Here is a 26,527-nt window from a genome sequence, read left to right as displayed (position 1 = left end):
CAAGGTGTTAGACCCTACCCTCCAAGGTGTTAGACCCTACCCTCCACGGTGTTAGACCCTATATTAGACCCTACCCTCCAAGGTGATAGACCCTACCCTCCAAGGTGTTAGACCCTACCCTCCAAGGTGTTAGACCCTACCCTCCACGGTGTTAGACCCTATGTTAGACCCTACCCTCCAAGGTGTTAGACCCTATGTTAGACCCTACCCTCCACGGTGTTAGACCCTACCCTCCAAGGTGTTAGACCCTAACCTCCAAGGTGTTAGACCCTAACCTCCAAGGTGTTAGACCCTACCCTCCAAGGTGTTAGACCCTACCCTCCAAGGTGTTAGACCCTATGTTAGACCCTACCCTCCAAGATGTTAGACCCTATGTTAGACCCTACCCTCCAAGGTGTTAAACCCTATGTTAGACCCTACCCTCCAAGGTGTTAGACCCTACCCTCCAAGGTGTTAGACCCTACCCTCCAAGGTGTTAGACCCTACCCTCCAAGGTGTTAGACCCTATGTTAGACCCTACCCTCCAAGATGTTAGACCCTATGTTAGACCCTACCCTCCAAGGTGTTAGACCCTATGTTAGACCCTACCCTCCAAGGTGTTAGACCCTATGTTAGACCCTACCCTCCAAGGTGTTATACCCTATGTTAGACCCTACCCTCCAAGGTGTATGTTAGACCCTACCCTCCAAGGTGTTAGACCCTACCCTCCAAGGTGTTAGACCCTACCCTCCAAGGTGTTAGACCCTATGTTAGACCCTACCCTCCAAGGTGTTAGACCCTACCCTCCAAGGTGTTAGACCCTATGTTAGACCCTACCCTCCAAGATGTTAGACCCTATGTTAGACCCTACCCTCCAAGGTGTTAGACCCTATGTTAGACCCTACCCTCCAAGGTGTTAGACCCTACCCTCCAAGGTGTTGGACCCTATGTTAGACCCTACCCTCCAAGGTGTTAGACCCTATGTTAGACCCTACCCTCCAAGGTGTTAGACCCTACCCTCCAAGGTGTTAGACCCTACCCTCCAAGGTGTTAGACCCTAACCTCCAAGGTGTTAGACCCTAACCTCCAAGGTGTTAGACCCTACCCTCCAAGGTGTTAGACCCTACCCTCCAAGGTGTTAGACCCTACCCTCCAAGGTGTTAGACCCTATATTAGACCCTACCCTCCAAGGTGTTAGACCCTATGTTAGACCCTACCCTCCAAGGTGTTAGACCCTATGTTAGACCCTACCCTCCAAGGTTTTAGACCCTATGTTAGACCCTACCCTACCCTCCAAGGTGTTAGACCCTATGTTAGACCCTACCTCCAAGGTGTTAGACCCTATGTTAGACCCTACCCTCCAAGGTGTTAGACCCTATGTTAGACCCTACCCTCCAAGCTGTTAGATCCTATGTTAGACCCTACCCTCCAAGGTGTTAGACTCTACGCTCCAAGGTGTTAGACCCTATGTTAGACTCTACCTTCCAAGGTGTTAGACCCTATGTTAGACCCTACCCTCCAAGGTGTTAGACCCTACCCTCCATGGTGTTAGACCCTACCCTCCAAGGTGTTAGACCCTACCCTCCAAGGTGTTAGACCCTACCCTCCACGGTGTTAGACCCTATATTAGACCCTACCCTCCAAGGTGATAGACCCTACCCTCCAAGGTGTTAGACCCTACCCTCCAAGGTGTTAGACCCTACCCTCCACGGTGTTAGACCCTATGTTAGACCCTACCCTCCAAGGTGTTAGACCCTATGTTAGACCCTACCCTCCACGGTGTTAGACCCTACCCTCCAAGGTGTTAGACCCTAACCTCCAAGGTGTTAGACCCTAACCTCCAAGGTGTTAGACCCTACCCTCCAAGGTGTTAGACCCTACCCTCCAAGGTGTTAGACCCTACCCTCCAAGGTGTTAGACCCTATATTAGACCCTACCCTCCAAGGTGTTAGACCCTATGTTAGACCCTACCCTCCAAGGTGTTAGACCCTATGTTAGACCCTACCCTCCAAGGTGTTAGACCCTATGTTAGACCCTACCCTCCAAGGTGTTAGACCCTATGTTATACCCTACCCTCCAAGCTGTTAGATCCTATGTTAGACCCTACCCTCCAAGGTGTTAGACTCTACCCTCCAAGGTGTTAGACCCTATGTTAGACTCTACCCTCCAAGGTGTTAGACCCTATGTTAGACCCTACCCTCCAAGGTGTTAGACCCTACCCTCCACGGTGTTAGACCCTACCCTCCAAGGTGGTATACCCTACCCTCCACGGTGTTAGACCCTATGTTAGACCCTACCCTCCAAGGTGTTAGACCCTATGTTAGACCCTACCCTCCACAGTGTTAGACTCTACCCTCCAAGGTGTTAGACCCTACCCTCCACGGTGTTAGACCCTACCCTCCAAGGTGTTAGACCCTATATTAGACCCTACCCTCCAAGGTGTTAGACTCTACCCTCCAAGGTGTTAGACCCTACCCTCCACGGTGTTAGACCCTACCCTCCAGGGTGATAGACTCTACCCTCCAAGGTGTTAGACCCTACCCTCCAAGGTGTTAGACCCTACCCTCCAAGGTGTTAGACCCTATGTTAGACCCAACCCTCCAAGATGTTAGACCCTATGTTAGACCCTACCCTCCAAGATGTTAGACCCTATGTTAGACCCTACCCTCCAAGGTGTTAGACCTTACCCTCCAAGGTGTTAGACCCTATGTTAGACCCTACCCTCCAAGGTGTTAGAGTCTACCCTCCAAGGTGTTAGACCCTATATTAGACCCTACCCTCCAAGGTGTTAGACTCTACCCTCCAAGGTGTTAGACCCTATGTTAGACCCTACCCTCCAAGGTGTTAGACCCTATGTTAGACCCTACCCTCCAAGGTGTTAGACTCTACCCTCCAAGGTGTTAGACCCTACCCTCCAAGGTGTTAGACCCTACCCTCCAAGGTGTTAGACCCTATGTTAGACCCTACCCTCCACGGTGTTAGACCCTACCCTCCAAGGTGTTAGACCCTACCCTCCAAGGTGTTAGACCCTACCCTCCAAGGTGTTAGACCCTACCCTCCAAGGTGTTAGACCCTATATTAGACCCTACCCTCCAAGGTGTTAGACCCTACCCTCCAAGGTGTTAGACCCTATGTTATACCCTACCCTCCAAGGTGTTAGACCCTACCCTCCAGGTGTTAGACCCTACCCTCCAAGGTGTTAGACCCTATGTTAGACCCTACCCTCCAAGATGTTAGACCCTATGTTAGACCCTACCCTCCAAGGTGTTAAACCCTATGTTAGACCCTACCCTCCAAGGTGTTAGACCCTACCCTCCAAGGTGTTAGACCCTACCCTCCAAGGTGTTAGACCCTATGTTAGACCCTACCCTCCAAGATGTTAGACCCTATGTTAGACCCTACCCTCCAAGGTGTTAGACCCTATGTTAGACCCTACCCTCCAAGGTGTTAGACCCTATGTTAGACCCTACCCTCCAAGGTGTTAGACCCTATGTTAGACCCTACCCTCCAAGGTGTATGTTAGACCCTACCCTCCAAGGTGTTAGACCCTACCCTCAAAGGTGTTAGACCCTACCCTCCAAGGTGTTAGACCCTATGTTAGACCCTACCCTCCAAGGTGTTAGACCCTACCCTCCAAGGTGTTAGACCCTATGTTAGACCCTACCCTCCAAGATGTTAGACCCTATGTTAGACCCTACCCTCCAAGGTGTTAGACCCTATGTTAGACCCTACCCTCCAAGGTGTTAGACCCTACCCTCCAAGGTGTTGGACCCTATGTTAGACCCTACCCTCCAAGGTGTTAGACCCTATGTTAGACCCTACCCTCCAAGGTGTTAGACCCTACCCTCCAAGGTGTTAGACCCTAACCTCCAAGGTGTTAGACCCTAACCTCCAATGTGTTAGACCCTACCCTCCAAGGTGTTAGACCCTACCCTCCAAGGTGTTAGACCCTACCCTCCAAGGTGTTAGACCCTATATTAGACCCTACCCTCCTAGGTGTTAGACCCTATGTTAGACCCTACCCTCCAAGGTGTTAGACCCTATGTTAGACCCTACCCTCCAAGGTTTTAGACCCTATGTTAGACCCTACCCTACCCTCCAAGGTGTTAGACCCTATGTTAGACCCTACCCTCCAAGGTGTTAGACCCTATGTTAGACCCTACCCTCCAAGGTGTTAGACCCTATGTTAGACCCTACCCTCCAAGGTGTTAGACCCTATGTTAGACCCTACCCTCCAAGCTGTTAGATCCTATGTTAGACCCTACCCTCCAAGGTGTTAGACTCTACGCTCCAAGGTGTTAGACCCTATGTTAGACTCTACCCTCCAAGGTGTTAGACCCTATGTTAGACCCTACCCTCCAAGGTGTTAGACCCTACCCTCCACGGTGTTAGACCCTACCCTCCAAGGTGTTAGACCCTACCCTCCAAGGTGTTAGACCCTACCCTCCACGGTGTTAGACCCTATATTAGACCCTACCCTCCAAGGTGTTAGACCCTACCCTCCAAGGTGTTAGACCCTACCCTCCAAGGTGTTAGACCCTACCCTCCACGGTGTTAGACCCTATGTTAGACCCTACCCTCCAAGGTGTTAGACCCTATGTTAGACCCTACCCTCCACGGTGTTAGACCCTACCCTCCAAGGTGTTAGACCCTAACCTCCAAGGTGTTAGACCCTAACCTCCAAGGTGTTAGACCCTACCCTCCAAGGTGTTAGACCCTACCCTCCAAGGTGTTAGACCCTATATTAGACCCTACCCTCCAAGGTGTTAGACCCTATGTTAGACCCTACCCTCCAAGGTGTTAGACCCTATGTTAGACCCTACCCTCCAAGGTGTTAGACCCTATGTTAGACCCTACCCTCCAAGGTGTTAGACCCTATGTTATACCCTACCCTCCAAGCTGTTAGATCCTATGTTAGACCCTACCCTCCAAGGTGTTAGACCCTACCCTCCAAGGTGTTAGACCCTACCCTCCAAGGTGTTAGACCCTACCCTCCAAGGTGTTAGACCCTACCCTCCACGGTGTTACACCCTATGTTAGACCCTACCCTCCAAGGTGTTAGACCCTACCCTCCACGGTGTTAGACCCTATGTTAGACCCTACCCTCCAAGGTGTTAGACTCTACCCTCCACGGTGTTAGACCCTACCCTCCACGGTGTTAGACCCTACCCTCCAAGGTGTTAGACCCTATATTAGACCCTAACCTCCAAGGTGTTAGACCCTACCCTCCAAGGTATTAGACCCTACCCTCCAAGGTGTTAGACCCTATGTTAGACCCTACCCTCCAAGGTGTTAGACCCTATGTTAGACCCTACCCTCCACGGTGTTAGACCCTATATTAGACCCTACCCTCCAAGGTGTTAGACCCTACCCTCCAAGGTGTTAGACCCTACCCTCCACGGTGTTAGACCCTACCCTCCAAGGTGTTAGACCCTATATTAGACCCTACCCTCCAAGGTGTTAGACCCTACCCTCCAAGGTATTAGACCCTACCCTCCAAGGTGTTAGACCCTATGTTAGACCCTACCCTCCAAGGTGTTAGACCCTATGTTAGTCCCTACCCTCCACGGTGTTAGACCCTATATTAGACCCTACCCTCCAAGGTGTTAGACCCTACCCTCCAAGGTGTTAGACCCTACCCTCCAAGGTGTTAGACCCTAACCTCCACGGTGTTAGACCCTACCCTCCAAGGTGTTATACCCTACCCTCCAAGGTGTTAGACCCTATGTTAGACTGCCTCCCACGGTGTTAGACCCTATATTAGACCCTACCCTCCAAGGTGTTAGACCCTACCCTCCAAGGTATTAGACCCTACCCTCCAAGGTGTTAGACCCTATGTTAGAGCCTACCCTCCAAGGTGTTAGACCCTATGTTAGACCCTACCCTCCACGGTGTTAGACCCTATATTAGACCCTACCCTCCAAGGTGTTAGACCCTACCCTCCAAGGTGTTAGACCCTATGTTAGACCCTACCCTCCAAGGTGTTAGACCCTATGTTAGACCCTACCCTCCACGGTGTTAGACCCTTTATTAGACCCTACCCTACAAGGTGTTAGACCCTACCCTCCAAGGTGTTAGACCCTACCCTCCAAGGTGTTAGACCCTAACCTCCACGGTGTTAGACCCTACCCTCCAAGGTGTTAGACCCTACCCTCCAAGGTGTTGGACCCTATGTTAGACCCTACCCTCCAAGGTGTTAGACCCTATGTTAGACCCTACCCTCCAAGGTGTTAGACCCTACCCTCCAAGGTGTTAGACCCTACCCTCCAAGGTGTTAGACCCTACCCTCCAAGGTGTTAGACCCTATGTTAGACCCTACCCTCCACGGTGTTAGACCCTATATTAGACCCTACCCTCCAAGGTGTTAGACCCTACCCTCCAAGGTGTTAGACCCTATATTAGACCCTACCCTCCAAGGTGTTAGACCCTACCCTCCAAGGTGTTAGACCCTACCCTCCAAGGTGTTAGACCCTAACCTCCACGGTGTTAGACCCTACCCTCCAAGGTGTTATACCCTACCCTCCAAGGTGTTAGACCCTATGTTAGACCCTACCCTCCACGGTGTTAGACCCTATATTAGACCCTACCCTCCAAGGTGTTAGACCCTACCCTCCAAGGTGTTAGACCCTACCCTCCAAGGTGTTAGACCCTAACCTCCACGGTGTTAGACCCTACCCTCCAAGGTGTTATACCCTATGTTAGACCCTACCCTCCAAGGTGTTAGACCCTATGTTAGACCCTACCCTCCAAGGTGTTAGACCCTACCCTCCAAGGTATTAGACCCTACCCTCCACGGTGTTAGACCCTATATTAGACCCTACCCTCCAAGGTGTTAGACCCTACCCTCCAAGGTGTTAGACCCTACCCTCCAAGGTGTTAGACCCTAACCTCCACGGTGTTAGACCCTACCCTCCAAGGTGTTATACCCTACCCTCCAAGGTGTTAGACCCTATGTTAGACCCTACCCTCCACGGTGTTAGACCCTATATTAGACCCTACCCTCCAAGGTGTTAGACCCTACCCTCCAAGGTGTTAGACCCTACCCTCCAAGGTGTTAGACCCTAAATTAGACCCTACCCTCCAAGGTGTTAGACCCTACCCTCCAAGGTGTTAGACCCTATGTTATACCCTACCCTCCAAGGTGTTAGACCCTACCCTCCAGGTGTTAGACCCTACCCTCCAAGGTGTTAGACCCTACCCTCCAAGGTGTTAGACCCTACCCTCCAAGGTGTTAGACCCTATGTTAGACCCTACCCTCCAAGATGTTAGACCCTATGTTAGACCCTACCCTCCAAGGTGTTAAACCCTATGTTAGACCCTACCCTCCAAGGTGTTAGACCCTACCCTCCAAGGTGTTAGACCCTACCCTCCAAGGTGTTAGACCCTACCTCCAAGGTGTTAGACCCTACCCTACCAAGGTGTTAGACCCTATGTTAGACCCTACCCTCCAAGGTGTTAGACCCTATGTTAGACCCTACCCTCCAAGGTGTTAGACCCTATGTTAGACCCTACCCTCCAAGGTGTTATACCCTATGTTAGACCCTACCCTCCAAGGTGTATGTTAGACCCTACCCTCCAAGGTGTTAGACCCTACCCTCCAAGGTGTTAGACCCTACCCTCCAAGGTGTTAGACCCTATGTTAGACCCTACCCTCCAAGGTGTTAGACCCTACCCTCCAAGGTGTTAGACCCTATGTTAGACCCTACCCTCCAAGATGTTAGACCCTATGTTAGACCCTACCCTCCAAGGTGTTAGACCCTATGTTAGACCCTACCCTCCAAGGTGTTAGACCCTACCCTCCAAGGTGTTGGACCCTATGTTAGACCCTACCCTCCAAGGTGTTAGACCCTACCCTCCAAGGTGTTAGACCCTACCCTCCAAGGTGTTAGACCCTAACCTCCAAGGTGTTAGACCCTAACCTCCAAGGTGTTAGACCCTACCCTCCAAGGTGTTAGACCCTACCCTCCAAGGTGTTAGACCCTACCCTCCAAGGTGTTAGACCCTATATTAGACCCTACCCTCCAAGGTGTTAGACCCTATGTTAGACCCTACCCTCCAAGGTGTTAGACCCTATGTTAGACCCTACCCTCCAAGGTTTTAGACCCTATGTTAGACCCTACCCTACCCTCCAAGGTGTTAGACCCTATGTTAGACCCTACCCTCCAAGGTGTTAGACCCTATGTTAGACCCTACCCTCCAAGGTGTTAGACCCTATGTTAGACCCTACCCTCCAAGCTGTTAGATCCTATGTTAGACCCTACCCTCCAAGGTGTTAGACTCTACGCTCCAAGGTGTTAGACCCTATGTTAGACTCTACCCTCCAAGGTGTTAGACCCTATGTTAGACCCTACCCTCCAAGGTGTTAGACCCTACCCTCCATGGTGTTAGACCCTACCCTCCAAGGTGTTAGACCCTACCCTCCAAGGTGTTAGACCCTACCCTCCACGGTGTTAGACCCTATATTAGACCCTACCCTCCAAGGTGATAGACCCTACCCTCCAAGGTGTTAGACCCTACCCTCCAAGGTGTTAGACCCTACCCTCCACGGTGTTAGACCCTATGTTAGACCCTACCCTCCAAGGTGTTAGACCCTATGTTAGACCCTACCCTCCACGGTGTTAGACCCTACCCTCCAAGGTGTTAGACCCTAACCTCCAAGGTGTTAGACCCTAACCTCCAAGGTGTTAGACCCTACCCTCCAAGGTGTTAGACCCTACCCTCCAAGGTGTTAGACCCTATGTTAGACCCTACCCTCCAAGATGTTAGACCCTATGTTAGACCCTACCCTCCAAGGTGTTAAACCCTATGTTAGACCCTACCCTCCAAGGTGTTAGACCCTACCCTCCAAGGTGTTAGACCCTACCCTCCAAGGTGTTAGACCCTACCCTCCAAGGTGTTAGACCCTATGTTAGACCCTACCCTCCAAGATGTTAGACCCTATGTTAGACCCTACCCTCCAAGGTGTTAGACCCTATGTTAGACCCTACCCTCCAAGGTGTTAGACCCTATGTTAGACCCTACCCTCCAAGGTGTTATACCCTATGTTAGACCCTACCCTCCAAGGTGTATGTTAGACCCTACCCTCCAAGGTGTTAGACCCTACCCTCCAAGGTGTTAGACCCTACCCTCCAAGGTGTTAGACCCTATGTTAGACCCTACCCTCCAAGGTGTTAGACCCTACCCTCCAAGGTGTTAGACCCTATGTTAGACCCTACCTCCAAGATGTTAGACCCTATGTTAGACCCTACCCTCCAAGGTGTTAGACCCTATGTTAGACCCTACCCTCCAAGGTGTTAGACCCTACCCTCCAAGGTGTTGGACCCTATGTTAGACCCTACCCTCCAAGGTGTTAGACCCTATGTTAGACCCTACCTCCAAGGTGTTAGACCCTACCCTCCAAGGTGTTAGACCCTACCCTCCAAGGTGTTAGACCCTAACCTCCAAGGTGTTAGACCCTAACCTCCAAGGTGTTAGACCCTACCCTCCAAGGTGTTAGACCCTACCCTCCAAGGTGTTAGACCCTACCCTCCAAGGTGTTAGACCCCCTATTAGACCCTACCCTCCAAGGTGTTAGACCCTATGTTAGACCCTACCCTCCAAGGTGTTAGACCCTATGTTAGACCCTACCCTCCAAGGTTTTAGACCCTATGTTAGACCCTACCCTACCCTCCAAGGTGTTAGACCCTATGTTAGACCCTACCCTCCAAGGTGTTAGACCCTATGTTAGACCCTACCCTCCAAGGTGTTAGACCCTATGTTAGACCCTACCCTCCAAGCTGTTAGATCCTATGTTAGACCCTACCCTCCAAGGTGTTAGACTCTACGCTCCAAGGTGTTAGACCCTATGTTAGACTCTACCTTCCAAGGTGTTAGACCCTATGTTAGACCCTACCCTCCAAGGTGTTAGACCCTACCCTCCATGGTGTTAGACCCTACCTCCAAGGTGTTAGACCCTACCCTCCAAGGTGTTAGACCCTACCCTCCACGGTGTTAGACCCTATATTAGACCCTACCCTCCAAGGTGATAGACCCTACCCTCCAAGGTGTTAGACCCTACCCTCCAAGGTGTTAGACCCTACCCTCCACGGTGTTAGACCCTATGTTAGACCCTACCCTCCAAGGTGTTAGACCCTATGTTAGACCCTACCCTCCACGGTGTTAGACCCTACCCTCCAAGGTGTTAGACCCTAACCTCCAAGGTGTTAGACCCTAACCTCCAAGGTGTTAGACCCTACCCTCCAAGGTGTTAGACCCTACCCTCCAAGGTGTTAGACCCTACCCTCCAAGGTGTTAGACCCTATATTAGACCCTACCCTCCAAGGTGTTAGACCCTATGTTAGACCCTACCCTCCAAGGTGTTAGACCCTATGTTAGACCCTACCCTCCAAGGTGTTAGACCCTATGTTAGACCCTACCCTCCAAGGTGTTAGACCCTATGTTATACCCTACCCTCCAAGCTGTTAGATCCTATGTTAGACCCTACCCTCCAAGGTGTTAGACTCTACCCTCCAAGGTGTTAGACCCTATGTTAGACTCTACCCTCCAAGGTGTTAGACCCTATGTTAGACCCTACCCTCCAAGGTGTTAGACCCTACCCTCCACGGTGTTAGACCCTACCCTCCACGGTGTTAGACCCTACCCTCCAAGGTGTTAGACCCTACCCTCCAAGGTGGTATACCCTACCCTCCACGGTGTTAGACCCTATGTTAGACCCTACCCTCCAAGGTGTTAGACCCTATGTTAGACCCTACCCTCCACAGTGTTAGACTCTACCCTCCAAGGTGTTAGACCCTACCCTCCACGGTGTTAGACCCTACCCTCCAAGGTGTTAGACCCTATATTAGACCCTACCCTCCAAGGTGTTAGACTCTACCCTCCAAGGTGTTAGACCCTACCCTCCACGGTGTTAGACCCTACCCTCCAGGGTGATAGACTCTACCCTCCAAGGTGTTAGACCCTACCCTCCAAGGTGTTAGACCCTACCCTCCAAGGTGTTAGACCCTATGTTAGACCCAACCCTCCAAGATGTTAGACCCTATGTTAGACCCTACCCTCCAAGATGTTAGACCCTATGTTAGACCCTACCCTCCAAGGTGTTAGACCCTATGTTAGACCCAACCCTCCAAGATGTTAGACCCTATGTTAGACCCTACCCTCCAAGATGTTAGACCCTATGTTAGACCCTACCCTCCAAGGTGTTAGACCTTACCCTCCAAGGTGTTAGACCCTATGTTAGACCCTACCCTCCAAGGTGTTAGAGTCTACCCTCCAAGGTGTTAGACCCTATGTTAGACCCTACCCTCCAAGGTGTTAGACCCTATGTTAGACCCTACCCTCCAAGGTGTTAGACTCTACCCTCCAAGGTGTTAGACCCTACCCTCCAAGGTGTTAGACCCTACCCTCCAAGGTGTTAGACCCTATGTTAGACCCTACCCTCCACGGTGTTAGACCCTACCCTCCAAGGTGTTAGACCCTACCCTCCAAGGTGTTAGACCCTACCCTCCAAGGTGTTAGACCCTACCCTCCAAGGTGTTAGACCCTATATTAGACCCTACCCTCCAAGGTGTTAGACCCTACCCTCCAAGGTGTTAGACCCTATGTTATACCCTACCCTCCAAGGTGTTAGACCCTACCCTCCAGGTGTTAGACCCTACCCTCCAAGGTGTTAGACCCTATGTTAGACCCTACCCTCCAAGATGTTAGACCCTATGTTAGACCCTACCCTCCAATGTGTTAAACCCTATGTTAGACCCTACCCTCCAAGTTGTTAGACCCTACCCTCCAAGGTGTTAGACCCTACCCTCCAAGGTGTTAGACCCTACCCTCCAAGGTGTTAGACCCTATGTTAGACCCTACCCTCCAAGATGTTAGACCCTATGTTAGACCCTACCCTCCAAGGTGTTAGACCCTATGTTAGACCCTACCCTGCAAGGTGTTAGACCCTATGTTAGACCCTACCCTCCAAGGTGTTAGACCCTATGTTAGACCCTACCCTCCAAGGTGTATGTTAGACCCTACCCTCCAAGGTGTTAGACCCTACCCTCCAAGGTGTTAGACCCTACCCTCCAAGGTGTTAGACCCTATGTTAGACCCTACCCTCCAAGGTGTTAGACCCTACCCTCCAAGGTGTTAGACCCTATGTTAGACCCTACCCTCCAAGATGTTAGACCCTATGTTAGACCCTACCCTCCAAGGTGTTAGACCCTATGTTAGACCCTACCCTCCAAGGTGTTAGACCCTACCCTCCAAGGTGTTGGACCCTATGTTAGACCCTACCCTCCAAGGTGTTAGACCCTATGTTAGACCCTACCCTCCAAGGTGTTAGACCCTACCCTCCAAGGTGTTAGACCCTACCCTCCAAGGTGTTAGACCCTAACCTCCAAGGTGTTAGACCCTATATTATACCCTACCCTCCAAGGTGTTAGACCCTACCCTCCAAGGTATTAGACCCTACCCTCCAAGGTGTTAGACCCTATGTTAGACCCTACCCTCCAAGGTGTTAGACCCTATGTTAGACCCTACCCTCCAAGGTGTTAGACCCTATATTAGACCCTACCCTCCAAGGTGTTAGACCCTACCCTCCAAGGTATTAGACCCTACCCTCCAAGGTGTTAGACCCTATATTAGACCCTACCCTCCAAGGTGTTAGACCCTACCCTCCAAGGTGTTAGACCCTACCCTCCAAGGTGTTAGACCCTAACCTCCACGGTGTTAGACCCTACCCTCCAAGGTGTTATACCCTACCCTCCAAGGTGTTAGACCCTATGTTAGACCCTACCCTCCACGGTGTTAGACCCTATATTAGACCCTACCCTCCAAGGTGTTAGACCCTACCCTCCAAGGTGTTAGACCCTACCCTCCAAGGTGTTAGACCCTAACCTCCACGGTGTTAGACCCTACCCTCCAAGGTGTTATACCCTACCCTCCAAGGTGTTAGACCCTATGTTAGACCCTACCCTCCACGGTGTTAGACCCTATATTAGACCCTACCCTCCAAGGTGTTAGACCCTACCCTCCAAGGTATTAGACCCTACCCTCCAAGGTGTTAGACCCTATATTAGACCCTACCCTCCAAGGTGTTAGACCCTACCCTCCAAGGTGTTAGACCCTACCCTCCAAGGTGTTAGACCCTAACCTCCACGGTGTTAGACCCTACCCTCCAAGGTGTTAGACCCTACCCTCCAAGGTGTTAGACCCTATGTTAGACCCTACCCTCCACGGTGTTAGACCCTATATTAGACCCTACCCTCCAAGGTGTTAGACCCTACCCTCCAAGGTGTTAGACCCTATGTTAGACCCTACCCTCCAAGGTGTTAGACCCTATGTTAGACCCTACCCTCCACGGTGTTAGACCCTATATTAGACCCTACCCTCCAAGGTGTTAGACCCTACCCTCCAAGGTGTTAGACCCTACCCTCCAAGGTGTTAGACCCTAACCTCCACGGTGTTAGACCCTACCCTCCAAGGTGTTATACCCTACCCTCCAAGGTGTTAGACCCTATGTTAGACCCTACCCTCCACGGTGTTAGACCCTACCCTCCAAGGTGTTAGACCCTACCCTCCAAGGTATTAGACCCTACCCTCCAAGGTGTTAGACCCTATGTTAGAGCCTACCCTCCAAGGTGTTAGACCCTATGTTAGACCCTACCCTCCACGGTGTTAGACCCTATATTAGACCCTACCCTCCAAGGTGTTAGACCCTACCCTCCAAGGTGTTAGACCCTACCCTCCACGGTGTTAGACCCTACCCTCCAAGGTGTTAGACCCTATATTATACCCTACCCTCCAAGGTGTTAGACCCTACCCTCCAAGGTATTAGACCCTACCCTCCAAGGTGTTAGACCCTATGTTAGACCCTACCCTCCAAGGTGTTAGACCCTATGTTAGACCCTACCCTCCAAGGTGTTAGACCCTATATTAGACCCTACCCTCCAAGGTGTTAGACCCTACCCTCCAAGGTATTAGACCCTACCCTCCAAGGTGTTAGACCCTATATTAGACCCTACCCTCCAAGGTGTTAGACCCTACCCTCCAAGGTGTTAGACCCTACCCTCCAAGGTGTTAGACCCTAACCTCCACGGTGTTAGACCCTACCCTCCAAGGTGTTATACCCTACCCTCCAAGGTGTTAGACCCTATGTTAGACCCTACCCTCCACGGTGTTAGACCCTATATTAGACCCTACCCTCCAAGGTGTTAGACCCTACCCTCCAAGGTGTTAGACCCTACCCTCCAAGGTGTTATACCCTACCCTCCAAGGTGTTAGACCCTATGTTAGACCCTACCCTCCACGGTGTTAGACCCTATATTAGACCCTACCCTCCAAGGTGTTAGACCCTACCCTCCAAGGTATTAGACCCTACCCTCCAAGGTGTTAGACCCTATATTAGACCCTACCCTCCAAGGTGTTAGACCCTACCCTCCAAGGTGTTAGACCCTACCCTCCAAGGTGTTAGACCCTAACCTCCACGGTGTTAGACCCTACCCTCCAAGGTGTTAGACCCTACCCTCCAAGGTGTTAGACCCTATGTTAGACCCTACCCTCCACGGTGTTAGACCCTATATTAGACCCTACCCTCCAAGGTGTTAGACCCTACCCTCCAAGGTGTTAGACCCTATGTTAGACCCTACCTCCAAGGTGTTAGACCCTATGTTAGACCCTACCCTCCACGGTGTTAGACCCTTTATTAGACCCTACCCTACAAGGTGTTAGACCCTACCCTCCAAGGTGTTAGACCCTACCCTCCAAGGTGTTAGACCCTAACCTCCACGGTGTTAGACCCTACCCTCCAAGGTGTTATACCCTACCCTCCAAGGTGTTAGACCCTACCCTCCAAGGTGTTAGACCCTACCCTCCAAGGTGTTAGACCCTAACCTCCACGGTGTTAGACCCTACCCTCCAAGGTGTTATACCCTACCCTCCAAGGTGTTAGACCCTATGTTAGACCCTACCCTCCACGGTGTTAGACCCTATATTAGACCCTACCCTCCAAGGTGTTAGACCCTACCCTCCAAGGTGTTAGACCCTACCCTCCAAGGTGTTAGACCCTAACCTCCACGGTGTTAGACCCTACCCTCCAAGGTGTTATACCCTACCCTCCAAGGTATTAGACCCTACCCTCCACGGTGTTAGACCCTATATTAGACCCTACCCTCCAAGGTGTTAGACCCTACCCTCCAAGGTATTAGACCCTACCCTCCACGGTGTTAGACCCTATATTAGACCCTACCCTCCAAGGTGTTAGACCCTACCCTCCAAGGTGTTAGACCCTACCCTCCAAGGTGTTAGACCCTACCCTCCAAGGTGTTAGACCCTATTAGACCCTACCCTCCAAGGTGTTAGACCCTAACCTCCAAGGTGTTAGACCCTACCCTCCAAGGTGTTAGACCCTACCCTCCAAGGTGTTAGACCCTATATTAGACCCTACCCTCCAAGGTGTTAGACCCTATGTTAGACCCTACCCTCCAAGGTGTTAGACCCTATGTTAGACCCTACCCTCCAAGGTGTTAGACCCTATGTTAGACCCTACCCTCCAAGGTGTTAGACCCTATGTTATACCCTACCCTCCAAGCTGTTAGATCCTATGTTAGACCCTACCCTCCAAGGTGTTAGACTCTACCCTCCAAGGTGTTAGACCCTATGTTAGACTCTACCCTCCAAGGTGTTAGACCCTATGTTAGACCCTACCCTCCAAGGTGTTAGACCCTACCCTCCACGGTGTTAGACCCTACCCTCCAAGGTGTTAGACCCTATGTTAGACCCTACCCTCCAAGGTGTTAGACCCTACCCTCCAAGGTGTTAGACCCTACCCTCCAAGGTGGTATACCCTACCCTCCACGGTGTTAGACCCTATGTTAGACCCTACCCTCCAAGGTGTTAGACCCTATGTTAGACCCTACCCTCCACAGTGTTAGACTCTACCCTCCAAGGTGTTAGACCCTACCCTCCACGGTGTTAGACCCTACCCTCCAAGGTGTTAGACCCTATATTAGACCCTACCCTCCAAGGTGTTAGACTCTACCCTCCAAGGTGTTAGACCCTACCCTCCACGGTGTTAGACCCTACCCTCCAGGGTGATAGACTCTACCCTCCAAGGTGTTAGACCCTACCCTCCAAGGTGTTAGACCCTACCCTCCAAGGTGTTAGACCCTATGTTAGACCCAACCCTCCAAGATGTTAGACCCTATGTTAGACCCTACCCTCCAAGATGTTAGACCCTATGTTAGACCCTACCCTCCAAGGTGTTAGACCTTACCCTCCAAGGTGTTAGACCCTATGTTAGACCCTACCCTCCAAGGTGTTAGAGTCTACCCTCCAAGGTGTTAGACCCTATATTAGACCCTACCCTCCAAGGTGTTAGACTCTACCCTCCAAGGTGTTAGACCCTACCCTCCAAGGTGTTAGACCCTACCCTCCAAGGTGTTAGACCCTATGTTAGACCCTACCCTCCACGGTGTTAGACCCTACCCTCCAAGGTGTTAGACCCTACCCTCCAAGGTGTTAGACCCTACCCTCCAAGGTGTTAGACCCTACCCTCCAAGGTGTTAGACCCTATATTAGACCCTACCCTCCAAGGTGTTAGACCCTACCCTCCAAGGTGTTAGACCCTATGTTATACCCTACCCTCCAAGGTGTTAGACCCTACCCTCCAGGTGTTAGACCCTACCCTCCAAGGTGTTAGACCCTATGTTAGACCCTACCCTCCAAGATGTTAGACCCTATGTTAGACCCTACCCTCCAATGTGTTAAACCCTATGTTAGACCCTACCCTCCAAGGTGTTAGACCCTACCCTCCAAGGTGTTAGACCCTACCCTCCAAGGTGTTAGACCCTACCCTCCAAGGTGTTAGACCCTATGTTAGACCCTACCCTCCAAGATGTTAGACCCTATGTTAGACCCTACCCTCCAAGGTGTTAGACCCTATGTTAGACCCTACCCTGCAAGGTGTTAGACCCTATGTTAGACCCTACCCTCCAAGGTGTTAGACCCTATGTTAGACCCTACCCTCCAAGGTGTATGTTAGACCCTACCCTCCAAGGTGTTAGACCCTACCCTCCAAGGTGTTAGACCCTACCCTCCAAGGTGTTAGACCCTATGTTAGACCCTACCCTCCAAGGTGTTAGACCCTACCCTCCAAGGTGTTAGACCCTATGTTAGACCCTACCCTCCAAGATGTTAGACCCTATGTTAGACCCTACCCTCCAAGGTGTTAGACCCTATGTTAGACCCTACCCTCCAAGGTGTTAGACCCTACCCTCCAAGGTGTTGGACCCTATGTTAGACCCTACCCTCCAAGGTGTTAGACCCTATGTTAGACCCTACCCTCCAAGGTGTTAGACCCTACCCTCCAAGGTGTTAGACCCTACCTCCAAGGTGTTAGACCCTAACCTCCAAGGTGTTAGACCCTATATTATACCCTACCCTCCAAGGTGTTAGACCCTACCCTCCAAGGTATTAGACCCTACCCTCCAAGGTGTTAGACCCTATGTTAGACCCTACCCTCCAAGGTGTTAGACCCTATGTTAGACCCTACCCTCCAAGGTGTTAGACCCTATATTAGACCCTACCCTCCAAGGTGTTAGACCCTACCCTCCAAGGTATTAGACCCTACCCTCCAAGGTGTTAGACCCTATATTAGACCCTACCCTCCAAGGTGTTAGACCCTACCCTCCAAGGTGTTAGACCCTACCCTCCAAGGTGTTAGACCCTAACCTCCACGGTGTTAGACCCTACCCTCCAAGGTGTTATACCCTACCCTCCAAGGTGTTAGACCCTATGTTAGACCCTACCCTCCACGGTGTTAGACCCTATATTAGACCCTACCCTCCAAGGTGTTAGACCCTACCCTCCAAGGTGTTAGACCCTACCCTCCAAGGTGTTAGACCCTAACCTCCACGGTGTTAGACCCTACCCTCCAAGGTGTTATACCCTACCCTCCAAGGTGTTAGACCCTATGTTAGACCCTACCCTCCACGGTGTTAGACCCTATATTAGACCCTACCCTCCAAGGTGTTAGACCCTACCCTCCAAGGTATTAGACCCTACCCTCCAAGGTGTTAGACCCTATTTAGACCCTACCCTCCAAGGTGTTAGACCCTACCCTCCAAGGTGTTAGACCCTACCCTCCAAGGTGTTAGACCCTAACCTCCACGGTGTTAGACCCTACCCTCCAAGGTGTTAGACCCTACCCTCCAAGGTGTTAGACCCTATGTTAGACCCTACCCTCCACGGTGTTAGACCCTATATTAGACCCTACCCTCCAAGGTGTTAGACCCTACCCTCCAAGGTGTTAGACCCTATGTTAGACCCTACCCTCCAAGGTGTTAGACCCTATGTTAGACCCTACCCTCCACGGTGTTAGACCCTATATTAGACCCTACCCTCCAAGGTGTTAGACCCTACCCTCCAAGGTGTTAGACCCTACCCTCCAAGGTGTTAGACCCTAACCTCCACGGTGTTAGACCCTACCCTCCAAGGTGTTATACCCTACCCTCCAAGGTGTTAGACCCTATGTTAGACCGTACCCTCCACGGTGTTAGACCCTACCCTCCAAGGTGTTAGACCCTACCCTCCAAGGTATTAGACCCTACCCTCCAAGGTGTTAGACCCTATGTTAGAGCCTACCCTCCAAGGTGTTAGACCCTATGTTAGACCCTACCCTCCACGGTGTTAGACCCTATATTAGACCCTACCCTCCAAGGTGTTAGACCCTACCCTCCAAGGTGTTAGACCCTACCCTCCACGGTGTTAGACCCTACCCTCCAAGGTGTTAGACCCTATATTATACCCTACCCTCCAAGGTGTTAGACCCTACCCTCCAAGGTATTAGACCCTACCCTCCAAGGTGTTAGACCCTATGTTAGACCCTACCCTCCAAGGTGTTAGACCCTATGTTAGACCCTACCCTCCAAGGTGTTAGACCCTATATTAGACCCTACCCTCCAAGGTGTTAGACCCTACCCTCCAAGGTATTAGACCCTACCCTCCAAGGTGTTAGACCCTATATTAGACCCTACCCTCCAAGGTGTTAGACCCTACCCTCCAAGGTGTTAGACCCTACCCTCCAAGGTGTTAGACCCTAACCTCCACGGTGTTAGACCCTACCCTCCAAGGTGTTATACCCTACCCTCCAAGGTGTTAGACCCTATGTTAGACCCTACCTCCACGGTGTTAGACCCTATATTAGACCCTACCCTCCAAGGTGTTAGACCCTACCCTCCAAGGTGTTAGACCCTACCCTCCAAGGTGTTATACCCTACCCTCCAAGGTGTTAGACCCTATGTTAGACCCTACCCTCCACGGTGTTAGACCCTATATTAGACCCTACCCTCCAAGGTGTTAGACCCTACCCTCCAAGGTATTAGACCCTACCCTCCAAGGTGTTAGACCCTATATTAGACCCTACCCTCCAAGGTGTTAGACCCTACCCTCCAAGGTGTTAGACCCTACCCTCCAAGGTGTTAGACCCTAACCTCCACGGTGTTAGACCCTACCCTCCAAGGTGTTAGACCCTACCCTCCAAGGTGTTAGACCCTATGTTAGACCCTACCCTCCACGGTGTTAGACCCTATATTAGACCCTACCCTCCAAGGTGTTAGACCCTACCCTCCAAGGTGTTAGACCCTATGTTAGACCCTACCCTCCAAGGTGTTAGACCCTATGTTAGACCCTACCCTCCACGGTGTTAGACCCTTTATTAGACCCTACCCTACAAGGTGTTAGACCCTACCCTCCAAGGTGTTAGACCCTACCCTCCAAGGTGTTAGACCCTAACCTCCACGGTGTTAGACCCTACCCTCCAAGGTGTTATACCCTACCCTCCAAGGTGTTAGACCCTACCCTCCAAGGTGTTAGACCCTACCCTCCAAGGTGTTAGACCCTAACCTCCACGGTGTTAGACCCTACCCTCCAAGGTGTTATACCCTACCCTCCAAGGTGTTAGACCCTATGTTAGACCCTACCCTCCACGGTGTTAGACCCTATATTAGACCCTACCCTCCAAGGTGTTAGACCCTACCCTCCAAGGTGTTAGACCCTACCCTCCAAGGTGTTAGACCCTAACCTCCACGGTGTTAGACCCTACCCTCCAAGGTGTTATACCCTACCCTCCAAGGTATTAGACCCTACCCTCCACGGTGTTAGACCCTATATTAGACCCTACCCTCCAAGGTGTTAGACCCTACCCTCCAAGGTATTAGACCCTACCCTCCACGGTGTTAGACCCTATATTAGACCCTACCCTCCAAGGTGTTAGACCCTACCCTCCAAGGTGTTAGACCCTACCCTCCAAGGTGTTAGACCCTACCCTCCAAGGTGTTAGACCCTATATTAGACCCTACCCTCCAAGGTGTTAGACCCTAACCTCCAAGGTGTTAGACCCTACCCTCCAAGGTGTTAGACCCTACCCTCCAAGGTGTTAGACCCTATATTAGACCCTACCCTCCAAGGTGTTAGACCCTATGTTAGACCCTACCCTCCAAGGTGTTAGACCCTATGTTAGACCCTACCCTCCAAGGTGTTAGACCCTATGTTAGACCCTACCCTCCAAGGTGTTAGACCCTATGTTATACCCTACCCTCCAAGCTGTTAGATCCTATGTTAGACCCTACCCTCCAAGGTGTTAGACTCTACCCTCCAAGGTGTTAGACCCTATGTTAGACTCTACCCTCCAAGGTGTTAGACCCTATGTTAGACCCTACCCTCCAAGGTGTTAGACCCTACCCTCCACGGTGTTAGACCCTACCCTCCAAGGTGTTAGACCCTATGTTAGACCCTACCCTCCAAGGTGTTAGACCCTACCCTCCAAGGTGTTAGACCCTACCCTCCAAGGTGGTATACCCTACCCTCCACGGTGTTAGACCCTATGTTAGACCCTACCCTCCAAGGTGTTAGACCCTATGTTAGACCCTACCCTCCACAGTGTTAGACTCTACCCTCCAAGGTGTTAGACCCTACCCTCCACGGTGTTAGACCCTACCCTCCAAGGTGTTAGACCCTATATTAGACCCTACCCTCCAAGGTGTTAGACTCTACCCTCCAAGGTGTTAGACCCTACCCTCCACGGTGTTAGACCCTACCCTCCAGGGTGATAGACTCTACCCTCCAAGGTGTTAGACCCTACCCTCCACCCTCCAAGGTGTTAGACCCTATGTTAGACCCAACCCTCCAAGATGTTAGACCCTATGTTAGACCCTACCCTCCAAGATGTTAGACCCTATGTTAGACCCTACCCTCCAAGGTGTTAGACCTTACCCTCCAAGGTGTTAGACCCTATGTTAGACCCTACCCTCCAAGGTGTTAGAGTCTACCCTCCAAGGTGTTAGACCCTATATTAGACCCTACCCTCCAAGGTGTTAGACTCTACCCTCCAAGGTGTTAGACCCTATGTTAGACCCTACCCTCCAAGGTGTTAGACCCTATGTTAGACCCTACCCTCCAAGGTGTTAGACCCTATGTTAGACCCTACCCTCCAAGGTGTTAGACTCTACCCTCCAAGGTGTTAGACCCTACCCTCCAAGGTGTTAGACCCTACCCTCCAAGGTGTTAGACCCTATATTAGACCCTACCCTCCAAGGTGTTCGATACTAACAGAGTATACTGGAAGAGTGTACTAGATGGATGACATGTACAAGGTGAGTGTGTATGTGTGAGAAGAATCAAGTGTTTGGGAGTGTTAATGTTTGTCTCACTATCGTACCCGTGCTGTCCGTCTCCATTCTGTGCGTAGGGATCGCTGAAGAAGTCTGGACTGACCGCTCCTGACGCAGGAGTGATCCCGTCTAGACACAGAGAGAAAGAGGGAAAACAAACACAGGGATTGTGAGGTCTTCCTGACAGCTGCTGGTGGAGACAGAGACAAACAAACAGCACAAACTGGATCTGAAAATGCACTTCACTGACCCGTGCTGTAGAAGAGGTCAGGTCTGTCCATCTCTCCATCCTCTCCGTACATGAAGGGCTCTCCCTCCTCCATCTGTCTACTCTCCACCATCTCCAACCACTGAGAGTTATGCCATCGAACTTCTCTCTCTGAGTCTTCCTCCCCACTCCTCATCATACTCCTAGAGGGATGGAGAGGGGAGGGGGATAGAGCGGGAGGAGAGGGGGTGGAGGTAGGGGAGAGGGAGGGAGGGAGAGGGGTGTTGGAGGGGGAGGGAGAGGGGAGGGGGATAGAGCGGGAGGAGAGGGGGTGGAGGGAGGGAGAGGGGTGTTGAGAGGGGTGTTGGAGGGGAGGGGGATAGAGCGGGAGGAGAGGGGGGTGGAGGGAGGGGGAGAGGGAGGGAGAGGGGTGTTGGAGGGGGAGGGAGAGGGGAGGGGATAGAGCGGGAGGAGAAGGGGGTGGAGGGAGGGGGAGAGGGAGGGAGAGGGGTGTTGGAGGGGGAGGGAGAGGGGAGAGGGATAGAGCGGGAGGAGAGGGGGGTGGAGGGAGGGGAGAGGGAGGGAGAGGGGTGTTGGAGAGGGAGGGGGATAGAGCGGGAGGAGAGGGGGATGGCGGGAGGGGGTGAGGGAGGGAGGGGGAGAGAGAGGGAGGGAGAGGGGAGAGGGATAGAGCGGGAGGAGAGGGGGGGTGGAGGGAGGGGGAGGGGGAGGGGTGTTGGAGGGGGAGGGAGAGGGAGGGGATAGATGGCGGAGGAGAGGGGGTGGAGGGAGGGGGTGTTGGAGGGTGAGGGAGGGGGATAGAGCGGGAGGAGAGGGGGATGGAGGGAGGGGGCGAGGGAGGGAGGGGAGGGATAGAGCGGGAGGAGAGGGGGGTGGAGGGAGGGAGAGGGGTGTTGGAAGGGGAGGGAGAGGGAGGGAAGGGGAGAGAGAGAGAGGGAGGGAGGGAGGGAAAATAGAGAGAGGGGGAGAGGGAGAAATGTGTGCGTGGTGAGTTATGGAGTTCACTAAATGATTATGTAACTGTTGTGGTCCCTTCAAATCTACTTTCATTTTAATTGTCACATGCGCTGAATACAACGGGTGTAGACTTCACTGTGAAATGCTGAATACAACGGGTGTAGACTTCACTGTGAAATGCTGAATACAACGGGTGTAGACTTCACTGTGAAATGCTGAATACAACGGGTGTAGACTTCACTGTGAAACGCTGAATACAACGGGTGTAGACTTCACTGTGAAATGCTGAATACAACGGGTGTAGACTTCACTGTGAAATGCTGAATACAACGGGTGTAGACTTCACTGTGAAATGCTGAATACAACGGGTGTAGACTTCACTGTGAAACGCTGAATACAACGGGTGTAGACTTCACTGTGAAATGCTGAATACAACGGGTGTAGACTTCACTGTGAAATGCTGAATACAACGGGTGTAGACTTCACTGTGAAATGCTGAATACAACGGGTGTAGACTTCACTGTGAAATGCTGAATACAACGGGTGTAGACTTCACTGTGAAATGCTGAATACAACGGGTGTAGACTTCACTGTGAAATGCTGAATACAACGGGTGTAGACTTCACTGTGAAATGCTGAATACAACGGGTGTAGACTTCACTGTGAAATGCTGAATACAACGGGTGTAGACTTCACTGTGAAATGCTGAATACAACGGGGTGTAGACTTCACTGTGAAATGCTGAATACAACGGGTGTAGACTTCACTGTGAAATGCTGAATACAACGGGTGTAGACTTCATTGTGAAATGCTGAATACAACGGGTGTAGACTTCACTGTGAAATGCTGAATACAACGGGTGTAGACTTCACTGTGAAATGCTGAATACAACGGGTGTAGACTTCACTGTGAAATGCTGAATACAACGGGTGTAGACTTCACTGTGAAATGCTGAATACAACGGGTGTAGACTTTACTGTGAAACGCTGAATACAACGGGTGTAGACTTCACTGTGAAATGCTGAATACAACGGGTGTAGACTTTACTGTGAAACGCTGAATACAACGGGTGTAGACTTCACTGTGAAATGCTGAATACAACGGGTGTAGACTTCACTGTGAAACGCTGAATACAACGGGTGTAGACTTCACTGTGAAACGCTGAATACAACGGGTGTAGACTTCACTGTGAAATGCTGAATACAACGGGTGTAGACTTCACTGTGAAATGCTGAATACAACGGGTGTAGACTTCACTGTGAAATGCTGAATACAACGGGTGTAGACTTCACTGTGAAATGCTGAATACAACGGGTGTAGACTTCACTGTGAAATGCTGAATACAACGGGTGTAGACTTCATTGTGAAATGCTGAATACAACGGGTGTAGACTTCACTGTGAAATGCTGAATACAACGGGTGTAGACTTCACTGTGAAATGCTGAATACAACGGGTGTAGACTTCACTGTGAAATGCTGAATACAACGGGTGTAGACTTCACTGTGAAATGCTGAATACAACGGGTGTAGACTTTACTGTGAAATGCTGAATACAACGGGTGTAGACTTCACTGTGAAATGCTGAATACAACGGGTGTAGACTTTACTGTGAAACGCTGAATACAACGGGTGTAGACTTCACTGTGAAATGCTGAATACAACGGGTGTAGACTTCACTGTGAAACGCTGAATACAACGGGTGTAGACTTCACTGTGAAACGCTGAATACAACGGGTGTAGACTTCACTGTGAAACGCTGAATACAACGGGTGTAGACTTCACTGTGAAATGCTGAATACAACGGGTGTAGACTTCACTGTGAAATGCTGAATACAACGGGTGTAGACTTCACTGTGAAATGCTGAATACAACGGGTGTAGACTTCACTGTGAAATTCTGAATACATGCCCTTCCCAATGATGCAGAGTTAAAAAGTAATTATACAGTTGAAGTCGGAAGTTTACATACACTTAGGTTGGAGTCATTAAAACTCGATTTTCAACCACTCCACACATTTCTTGTTAACAAACTCTAGTTTTGGCACGTCGGTTAGGACATCTACTTTGTGCATGACATAAGTCATTTTTCCAACAATTGTTTACAGACAGATTATTTCACTTATATTTCACTGAATCACAATTCCAGTGGGTCAGAAGTTTACATACACTAAGTTGACTGTGCCTTTAAACAGCTTGGAAAATTCCTGAAAATGATGTCATGGCTTTAGAAGCTTCTGATAGGCTAATTGACATAATTTGAGTCAATTGGAGGTGTACCTGTGGATGTATTTCAAGGCCTACCTTCAAACTCAGTGCCTCTTTGCTTGACGTCATGGGAAAATCAAAAGAAATCAGTCAAGACCTCAGAAAATTTTTTGTAGACTTCCACAGGTCTGGTTCATCCTTGGGAGCAATTTCCAAACGCCTGAAGGTACCATGTTCATCTGTACAAACAATAGTACGCAAGTATAAACACCATGGGACCTCGCAGCCGTCATACCGCTCAGGTAGGAGACTCGTTCTGTCTACTAGAGATGAACGTACTTTGGTGCGAAAAGTGCCAATCAATCCCAGAACAACAGCAAAAGACCTTGTGAAGATGCTGGAGGAAACTGATACAAAAGTATCTATATCCACAGTAAAACAAGTCCTACATCGACATAACCTGAAAGGCCGCTCAGCAAGGAAGAAGCCACTGCTCAAAAACCGCCATAAAAAAGCCAGACTGCACATGGGGACAAAGATCGTAACTTTTTGGAGAAATATCCTCTGGTCTGATGAAACAAATATAGAACTGTTTGACCATAATGACCATCATTATGTTTGGAGGAAAAGGGGGATGCTTGCAAGCCGAAGAACACCATCCCAACCGTGAAGCACGGGGGTGGCAGCATCATGCTGTGGGGGTGCTTTGCTGCAGGAGGGACTGGTGCACTTCACAAAATAGATGGCATCATGAGAAGGGAAATTATGTGGATATATTGAAGCAACATCTCAAGACATCAGTCAGGAAGTTAAAGCTTGGTCGCAAATGGGTCTTTCAAATGGACAATGACTCCAAGCATACTTCCAAAGTTGTGGCAAAATGGCTTAAGGACAACAAAGTCAAGGTATTGGAGTGGCCATCACAAAGACCTGACCTTCAATCCTATAGAACATTTGTGGGCAGAACTGAAAAAGCGTGTGCGAGCAAGGAGGCCTACAAACCTGACTCAGTTCCACCAGCTCTGTCAGGAGGAATGGGCCAAAATTCACCCAACTTATTGTGGGAAGCTTGTGGAAGGCTACCCAAAACGTTTGACCCAAGTTAAACATTTTAAAGGCAATGCTACCAAATACTGAGTGTATGTAAACTTCTGACCCACAGGGAATGTGATGAAAGAAATAAAAGCTCAAATAAATCATTCTCTCTACTATATTATTTTGACATTTCACATTCTTAAAATAAAGTGGTGATCCTAACTGACCTAAAGACAGGGAATTTGTACTAGGATTAAATGTCAGGAATTGTGGAAAACTGAGTTTCAATGTATTTGGCTAAAGTGTATGTGAACTTCTGACTTCAACTTTACCGAAGAAACATTGTAACACAAGATAAATAAATCAATAAACACATGAAAGGAGATAAACAATAAATATACAGTATATAAAGTATGTGAAAAATTAGTGGATTCTGCTTTTTCAGCCACAGCTGTTGCTGACTGGTGTATAAA

General features: G+C 50.4%; 1 protein-coding gene across 1 annotated transcript in view; it reads right to left on the bottom strand.

Moving 5' to 3' along the window:
• Positions 1 to 21,541: 21,541 nt before the first annotated feature.
• The window catches only part of LOC115126754 (kinesin-associated protein 3-like), a 75,759-nt gene continuing 70,773 nt past the window's right edge, over positions 21,542 to 26,527 (bottom strand). Inside the window, 4 exon segments of the mRNA XM_065013648.1 lie at positions 21,542 to 21,576; positions 21,669 to 21,758; positions 21,880 to 22,007; positions 22,009 to 22,040. Of these exon segments, the coding sequence (XP_064869720.1) occupies positions 21,542 to 21,576; positions 21,669 to 21,758; positions 21,880 to 22,007; positions 22,009 to 22,040 (285 nt within the window).

Source organism: Oncorhynchus nerka, linkage group LG9b (genome assembly GCF_034236695.1).
Source record: "Oncorhynchus nerka isolate Pitt River linkage group LG9b, Oner_Uvic_2.0, whole genome shotgun sequence".
Taxonomy (NCBI): domain Eukaryota; kingdom Metazoa; phylum Chordata; class Actinopteri; order Salmoniformes; family Salmonidae; genus Oncorhynchus; species Oncorhynchus nerka.
Note: the sequence above shows the minus strand (reverse complement) of the source record. Positions and strands in the feature narration are given on the sequence as shown.